The sequence below is a fragment of the Maniola jurtina genome, chromosome 24 (genome assembly GCF_905333055.1).
Source record: "Maniola jurtina chromosome 24, ilManJurt1.1, whole genome shotgun sequence".
NCBI classification, from domain to species: Eukaryota; Metazoa; Arthropoda; class Insecta; order Lepidoptera; family Nymphalidae; genus Maniola; species Maniola jurtina.
The window spans coordinates 8,948,846-8,958,251 of NC_060052.1; the positions used below are offsets into that span (position 1 = coordinate 8,948,846).

Sequence of the window (9,406 nt, forward strand, 5' to 3'; positions counted from 1 at the left end):
ACACTGGGTATATTTAAAAAAAAAGATCAATATGGTGGCTGTATGGCGCCATTTTTAAATGGGAAAAAATCTTTCTAGTTAGTTTTTTGGCAAGGCAGCCAATTTTGTGTTTTTTTAATTACTTGTTTCACAAAAGATATTTTTTTAGGAGGATTGGCTTAGAATTTGAATAACACAAGATACTTAGTGAACATCTAAAAATAGAATAAAACCGAGCGAAGCGATCCCGTAATTTTCCGCCTATAAACATTTTTTATCATCAAAATAAATATAATACCAATAGTAGAATAACCTAAAACAATGAGTCTCATATAAGCTGGCAGGGGTTTCCACCATCGGCTCCTGGCGCAGGGTCATGCGGCGTGGTGCTTGAGGTCGAAGATCTCCATCAGCAGCGGCTCGATGGGGTGCACGTCCAGGTACACGCCCGTCACCTCCTCCGCGAACTTCCTCAGCTCCAGGATCTTCTGGATGAGCTTGAGGAACGTGGACTTGGCTTCGCAGCCAGGGTACACGCTCTCGAGGTAGCGACGTAAGAGGTAGTAGTACGAATTCTGGGGATGAAGAGAGGTATCTATGAATCGGTGAAGCTGAATGAAGGGATGATAGAGCGAGTATTCAGGTGTAAAAAAATGTCAAAATGTTAATAAACGCTGAGTTCATAACTTTAGTAAAACTAGATAATGCACGCAACTTCATTAGCGTGGATTTAGGTGATTGAAAAATTCCGTGGGAACTTTTTGTTTTTCCAGGATGAACAGTAGCCTATGTCAAACCCAGGCATGCAAGCTATCTGTTTTCCAAATTTCATCAAAATTGATTAAGTGGATGGGCCATGAATAACTAGCAGACAGATAGACACACTTTCGCGTTTATGATATTATAATATGGATTGTTAGTTCTGGATAAAATAGCTTAGTAATGATGAAAGAATTTCGAAAATCGGTTCAGTGGTTTCAGAGTTTATCGATTACAAACACACATACTTTCTCTTTATAATATTAGTATAGCTCGATTTTGGTTGTGTTTCGGAGGAATTAAAGTTGAACTTTAAATGCAAGTATAGTAAAAATAAAATCTGTGTAGTAAAATCTCTGTATAGTAAAGTATATTATAACAAACAATAAGTGAAACACGAGCGCAGCGAGCGCCAATTTTTTCTACTGACCTGTTCAAGTTTGATGACGTCACGATGCACCACCTTAGCCCTGTCGGGCGTGAACAGCAAGATGGCGGACATGATGAGTATAATGTGCTCGTCGGTCCGCCATCTTGGATCGAACGAGCGGATGAACTGTTCGTGTGAGCGATATATGTTGCCTTTCGCGAGTTTGAGCACGTCTGTCTGTATGGTTCCGTATTGTTCATGACTGTGAGGTAGCTGGAAAGAAATTGAATTAGTTTTATAATGTTCTTCTTAAAAATACAGGCTGTTACCGGAACCCTAGCAAAAACGAGAACAGGTACAGATAGTACTGATGATTACTGATAAGATACCATAAAAAAACTACGATTTAAAAAAAAACCTGTATTTTCAAAAGTTCACAATATATTGCAAATAAACATCTGACTGACGCTAAAGGTCAACGAACGTTCCGTAAATAGGTGACTCGAAGTCAATGCCACGGTGGGGCATTGGCCCGAATTTTGCACGCTATACAAGGAATGTGGGTTTGAAAAATACTAAACCACAAAATATGTACCTTCCACTGATTTCGTTGTCCGTCATACGTCATTGTACTCCGAAGAACCATCATTTCTATACAACCGCCTTTTAACAAAGCAATCTGAAATAAAATAAGAAAAACCGGTCAAGTGGGAGTCGAACTCCCACACGAAGGGTTCCGTACCATCGTACAAGAAATAACACTTTTTAATACAAGTTGTAATGTAACCACAAATTCATGGTTTTCAGTATGGCATTCAGATAGCTAATATGACGTAGAAATCTATCAAGAAAGGAATTTTGAGAATTCATCCCCTAAGGGGGTAAAATAGGGGTTTGAAATTTGTGTAGTTCACGCGGACGAAGTTGTGGGCATAAGCTAGAATAGAACAGTTTTTTATTCACATAAACTTTTAGAAATGCTTTTGAATCGTCAAAATAATTTACCACTGGTTCAAAATGCCATTCCTACCGAAAAGAACCAGCAAGAAACTCGGCGGTTGCTCTTTTCAACTGTTCAATTTACAATAATATGCCATACTATACAAGCCCCGCGCATTGCTGGAGCGAGTCAAATCCATGCTTTTTTATCATTTACATAATCTTCACTTGGCACATTGTATAATATGCTTTTTTAAGGAGCATATTTTTAATTGATTTTTTAAACTTTTCTAAAGGCATTGACTGTGGGATTTTACTATAAAATATTACACTCATTCCCACAAATGACTTTCCCACTTTCCTGAGGCGGAGCGTAGAAGTTGCGAGCCAATTGCATACACGTGACATGTGCGTAGTGACGCGCGTAAACCCCTAACACACCGGGTTGCGCATACGTCCACGCTTTACGCAAGCGGTGTGCCATGTTTCATACAGTTCTATACATTACAACGCAATGGTACGCGCTACGTCTACGCTTATGCAACGCTTACGCAGCCTGTGTGAACGAGTTAATACGAGCTAATATCTTACCTGATCTTCTTCGCACATGTTCTTAAACGCGTTAATTTTCTTAGCGATTTTGATCAGCCTTCGTATGGCGACGGCTGTTAGATTCACTATGGTTATTAACATTGGATCGTGCTTGCCGTTACCGTCCTGAAAAGAATCACTTCATTAATTTCATTTCATTTCATTCATTTAATGATTTTAGGCTTATTCCGTGATTTAACAATATCCACCCATACTAATATTATAAATGCGAAAGTCTGTCTGTCTGCTACCTTTTCACGGCCCAACCGCTGAACTGATTTTAATGTTTGGTACAGACTTGGGATACATCCCGGGGAAGGACATAGGCTACTTTTTATCCCGGAAAAGCAAAGATTTAAAAAAATCGAAATCCACGCGGGCGAAGTCGCGGGCATCCCATAGTAATATTATAATGAAATAGCATGTGTTTTTTCGAACTCAAATATAAATAAAAATAAAATCAAACTCAAACTCAAAATCATTTATTCAAGGTAGGTGTTATTGGTACACCTTTTGATAGTCAGAATTGTTAGATTTGTGAGATGACAAAGCTACGAGGGTTCCAAACGCGCCCAAGTCCGAGAAGAGCCCACAACAAACTCAGCCGGATATTTTTTTTACTAACTGCACAAGAACGAAATTAAACCTTTAGTCCTGCAGAAGTTACTTCGCCGATGAGTTGCGATAGGTCGTCATCGATTGGCGCGTGCAGAGCCTTGTTAGCCACTATCAGTTCATTCAGCTTTGCTCGCTCCACCTGGAAGACAAAAATTATAATTTTACTAAATTTTGCCCGTGTCTTTGTCTAGGTTTAGGTTTTTAAAAATCTTTTAGCACCAGCTGAGATTGCTAAGGGCTAACTTGTATCTAAATAAAAAAAATCCCAGGGGAACTCTTTGATTTTCCCGCCTATATTACAATGGAGCAACGTACTAAAGGCCGCATTATATCAAAAACTATTAAGATGCATAAAAATAAATAAAAATCTATTTTAGAATGTACAGGTAAAGCCCTTTCATATGATACCCCACTTGGTAAAGTTACCTTACTTCAAAGATTGAAAATACTAATTATTTGTCCATGTTATATTTTTTTTTGTGATGTAACCACAAATTGGCTGCGGTGGTATGGTCATGTCATGAGAAGACCCGAGGATCACATGACCAGAAGCGTAATACATGTTAGCGCTGGACCCAGACGACGGGGCAGACCTCGACAAACCTGGATGTCAGTAGTATTGAACGACCTGAAAACAGCCCAAATAGACACAATGACGACCCAAAACAGAACAACTTGGAGAAATATGGTTAGGAGAGCCGACCCCAATTAACATGGGAAAAGGCTAGGTCTATATATGTAACCACAAATTCACAGTTTTCAGATTTTTTCCTTTACCTGGCCTACCTACCTGCCAAGTTTCATGATTCTAGGTTAATAGGAAGTACCCTATAGGTTTTCTTGACAGACACAACAGTACACAACAGTGTCTGTCAGTCTGTCCGACCGACAGACAGACAAACAGACAACAAAGTGATCCTATAAGGGTTCCGTTTGTCCTTTTGAGATATGGAGTCCTAAAAAACGAAACGAAAAAGCAAATTGCTTCATACATGTCAGTGGAATTGTCTGAAATGGGTAATTGATGTATTGATTAATACCTCATTGAGTTCTCGTGAAGAACCACTACAGCTGCCAACAGATGTGTACGCTTCGAACTCTAGTTTTATCGCCTCACATAGAATTGACTCCATTGAGTTCGGTTCTATCCTGAAAACAAACCATATTTACCATAGGAATAAAAATATGCTTAACCCATATCCATACTAATATTATATATGCGAAAGTGTGTCTGTTTGTCTGTCGGTCTGTCTGCTACCTTTTCGCGGCCCAACAGTTTAACTGATTCTGATGAAATTTGGTACAGGGTTAGCTTATATCCCGGGGATGGACATAGGCTACTTTTTAATTATAGAGTTCCCCTGGATTTTTGCAGGTCCATCCGATTTATATAAAATTTGGTGCAGAGGTAGCTCGTAGCTAGCATCCCAGAAATTGACATAGGCAACTTTTTATCCCAAAAAATCTAAAAGTTCCAACAGGATTTTCAAAAATCTAAATCCACGCAGACGAAGTCGCGGGCATCCTCTAGTATAGATTAAGGTAATTAGTTTTAAGGCTCATTGTGATCAAATAAAAAGTTTCTCTTTTCTTTCTTTCTTTCACTGCTTTTCTAGTCTCTAACTCATCTAGTCTTTAGCTCATCTAGTCCCTAGCTCATCTAGTCCCTAGCTCATCTAGTCCCTAGCTCATCTAGTCCCTAGCTCATCTAGTCCCTAGCTCATCTAGTCTCTAGCTCATCGTCTCTAGCTCATCTAGTATCTAGCTCATCTAGTCTCTAGCTCATCTAGTCTCTAGCTCATCTAGTCTCTAGCTCATCGTCTCTAGCTCATCTAGTCTCTAGCTCATCTAGTCTCTAGCTCATCTAGTCTCTAGCTCATCTAGTCTCTAGCTCATCGTCTCTAGCTCATCTAGTCTCTAGCTCATCTAGTCTCTAGCTCATCTAGTCTCTAGCTCATCGTCTCTAGCTCATCTAGTCTCTAGCTCATCGTCTCTAGCTCATCTAGTCTCTAGCTCATCTAGTCTCTAGCTCATCTAGTCTCTAGCTCATCTAGTCTCTAGCTCATCTAGTCTCTAGCTCATCTAGTCTCTAGCTCATCTAGTCTCTAGCACATCTAGTATCTAGCACATCTAGTCTAGTTGAATGTAATACCTCTCAACGTCCTGCAGAATGTCCCTTGCCTTGTTCACATCAGGGTTGTTGCTGGTGGAGGGCATCTCTTCACACACGTGGCTCTGGTTCTTGTCCTCTACTTCGTTCGTACACGCTGTGTCGCCATTCGTTAGGATTGATCTGAAACATTACAAGGTATAAATAATTAGGTGTGTAGTATGGGAGCTATTGATTTTCATGGCCGGTCAGACAGACAGAGACAGACAGACAACAAAGTGATGCTATACGGTTCCGTTTTTCCTTTTGAGGTACGGAACCCTAATTACGGCACGTTTATAATATAGATAGTGATTCATGGTCATCTTTACAAGCCGGAAAGGTATTGGCATAATGTATTGCAATGACGTTAATCTTACATTCATCGTGATAACTAAGTCATTCAGGTCACAATCCTTATCAATTTACTTTGCAAAATGATAATCCGTACAAATATCAATATAACACACTATACCATAGACATGTTACATTCATTAGGCATATAATTAAAAAAAAAAAATTAATATTAGCCATGCTAATCATGACCAATACTCCCCTTTCCCCTCCAATTAAGCGTAAGCTTGTGCCAGGAGTGGGTGCGACAATAGTGCAACGGGTGGGGTTTGAACCGCCAACCTTTCGGAATTCAGTCCGCTCCTCAACCGTTGAGCTATCGAGGCTCTAGTTTTTAGTCTTAAGTTTTTGTAGCCAATTACCACAACTGTATGCTAAAATATTATCTTCCTAAGGAATGCATCTGTTACTTAGTAGATATTAATTATTATCAATATTTTGCTGATAAATAATTATTCTGAGTCATAGACTAATTTTAATTTGGATGGTTTTGAATTGCCCTTGATTACAATGTTACCGTATTACCAATTTTATAAGGTCAATGTACCTGCGCAGATATCTTATTTTTGAATGGCGCGTAAATATCTCAGCCAATCATAGCGCGCGTCCGTCCGCTGTTGGTTGTTGCCTACACACCATGTTTTGTATATGCGAATTATGAGCGAGATAGCATGAGTCTCTGTTGTTATTGTATTTAGAATCTTAACATCAAGCAATAAGGTCTATATTTGATTAGTGTTCATTTGGTTTTAGTCGATGTTAGGTTGGTTTTTTGCACAAACGTTTGCAGATACAAGTGGTAGTACTATACTGACTTCTGATATACATTTGAAATTCTGTTATTGACTTACCTATTGGTTAGATTTGGTTGTGATGGTGCTTGTTGGGAATGGCCTGTGTCCAGCAGTGGACGTCCACATGCAAAAATAATTATAAGGAACTTACCGTATACTATTCTGTTTGGGTGGCTCATACATGCTATCCATGCTGTCACATACATTGCTGTAGCCCAGTTCCACCACCCTCTGATCATACACGGCCCTGTTGATGATACTCTTCTCATCAATGGGGTAAACCTTCATAGTATAGGGTTGTTCGGTGCTCTGGACGGGTACATACTGGTTGTAGACAGCTGTACTCATTGTATTATCTAAGTCAGTGTTTAGAGGAGAGTGGACGGTGCTGTGTGGGCTACATGTTGTACTGTTTAGTACATTGTATTGGAGACCTGTAAAAAACAATTATATTAGAAAGAAAGAAAGAAATGTTTAATTACACGTTATAATAACAAAGAACAAGATGCTTTTATTTTAATACTTACTGTTTTCTTCTATATGGCTTTCTAAATAATGGACTGAATCCATACTAATATTATAAATGCGAAAGTGTGTTTTCTGTCTGCTCAACACTGCACTTTACAGTGCAAGGTGCAGCAAAGCAAACTGTGTGTGTGTTTGTGTGTACAAATGTAAAATTAGCATGTTTGTCTTAGTGTATTAGACTTCACCATCATGATGAAGAATGATAACTTATTAACATTGTAATGTATTAAAAAATAGTAGCAAACCTGTATCATGCATAGGCGGAACATAATTTAACTCATCGTCTCGTCTAAAGTTCTTAGAACTAGATACAGAGTCATCAGAATCGTTTAATTGACGTTTCTTCGCTCGATTTTCCTCGATCTTCCGTCTCTTCTCAGCTTTATCTTCCTCTGACATGATAAACTCTTTCACCATACCAACTGATAAGCATTTCTCTAACCTACATTTCTGACAGAACCTGCGGGTTACAACAGTGACCTCACAGTTGTTTGAGAAAGGGCATTTAAATTCCTTGTTAGTTAATGCGTTTCGTCGGAAGAAAGCCTTGCAGCTCTCGCACGAAATTGCGTTGAAGTTGTAACCGAGGGCCTTATCTCCACAAACGAGGCATATTTTTTGCAAATTCAAGGGCATATCCTTCTTCGGGCTGTTCGCGTCCTCCGTTTTAACATTATTCTCACTTGTAGTGTCCATTTTCACTGCGAATTACACTCGTTAGTCATTAAGATAACACAAAACACTTCTTCGAACTTCGTAAACAAGCAGTTTGTCCATTTGATCGTAAACATAGTTTATTTAAAGAAAATATGTCCATTTTGCACGGCGCGAAAGTGATAAGGTCACTCGACACGGATGAAACTATACTAATTTCGCTAAAACGCAAGATAACAGGATAATTTACTTTATTATTTTTGATAAAAATAAGTTAATCGCGTGTGAACAACAATGACATAATGATGGATGACTAATGTCAAATGAAACGTCATAAAATGACAATCTGTCATGTTTTTTTTTAATAATACTTACCTACTGCTAGGCAAAGGCTAATTTAATTTTCATGGTCTTGTACGATTTCAAAGGCACTTATTTTGATTAAATTGAAAAATCTTGATAGTGTTATCTTACGTAAAGTTTTTTGAGTTCTTAGTTAATAAGTTCATACTACCCTCACAAGCGCCATCTGTTGATGATCTTAAAATTACTGAATGAAAAGCGGCGAGAAGAGAGAAAGGTTCTCACAAGGTTCACACCGTACAAGAAATTAATTTTATATTTATATATATATTTATTTTTCATGTACCAAAATTGTAGTTACAAAGTTAAGATAAATTAAGCTATGTACAAAGGAAATGCTTATCTCTAAACAGAGATTTCTTCCAGCTTCCCCGTGCAGGTTGTGAGTAAGGTGCATAATTTTCATGCCGGTCATTTTGAATTTTTGATTATAGCAGCAATAGAAGTACATACTGTGTGAAAATTCCAGCTTTCTACCTATTACGGTTCACGAGATACAGCCTGCTGACAAACAGACGAACGGACTGACGCTGATGACGGATAGTAGAGAATGGAGGCTTAGTAACAGGGTACTGTTGGCATCCTCCGAGTGCGGAACCCTAAAAGATTGGCACTCATTCAGTAGGCACTGATGACAGAAGTGAAACCGCCTCGATATTTATAAAGTACTCGGAGTACCGCCTCGGCTTCACTCCGCTCTACCGGTGTGCGTCGCGCCTTAATAGCATTAAAATCGGTAAAATGTCCCTTTGCCGCGATCCAATATTCTAGTTGAGCGCCCACAGCTGGTCATCGGAGAGTGACAGAACAATTTTCCGACTCAGGGCGTCTCAGCTTCCCTTTTTGTGAAGGGTTGATGAATTGCAAAATATTCTTTTTGCGAGAGTGTCGCATGTAGGTACCTACCTAATTTATTTATTTTAAACACCTTTTGACCAAGAATAAAATACAGGATCTAGACAAAAATCAAAGGGCGACCTTATTATTGCGATCTCTTCCAGTTAATCCATACTTAAGAACTTATAAGACGTGGACGGTGGAGTCACAATGCAACTAAATAGGTACAATAAGTCGGTTAATTAATTCATGCATTCGTATACATAAACATACACTCTAATGGGCACATGGTTACTACTTTAATATTATATCATCAAGCGTTTACAGAAAACCCAAATTATTTAGGCAGCGGACGGACGGACAGACAGACAGACAGACAACAAAGTGATCCTATATGGGTTCCGTTTTCCTTTTGAGGTACGGAACCCTAATATCACTTGATTTAATGGCGAAGGAAAATATCGTGAGAAA

The 9,406-nt window shown here is 38.8% G+C and overlaps 1 protein-coding gene across 1 annotated transcript; it reads right to left on the reverse strand.

The window, feature by feature from the left end:
- Positions 1-147: 147 nt before the first annotated feature.
- On the reverse strand, positions 148-8,058 carry LOC123877708 (nuclear hormone receptor HR96). Its single transcript, XM_045924559.1, has 9 exons — positions 7,327-8,058; positions 6,705-6,987; positions 5,409-5,549; positions 4,297-4,405; positions 3,285-3,395; positions 2,639-2,764; positions 1,704-1,787; positions 1,169-1,381; positions 148-554 (listed from the first exon to the last, which is right to left on the reverse strand). Exons 1-9 carry the CDS (start codon positions 7,775-7,777, stop codon positions 354-356), a joined length of 1,719 nt encoding a protein of 572 aa, XP_045780515.1. The 5' UTR covers positions 7,778-8,058; the 3' UTR covers positions 148-353.
- Between the last annotated feature and the right edge of the window lie 1,348 nt (positions 8,059-9,406).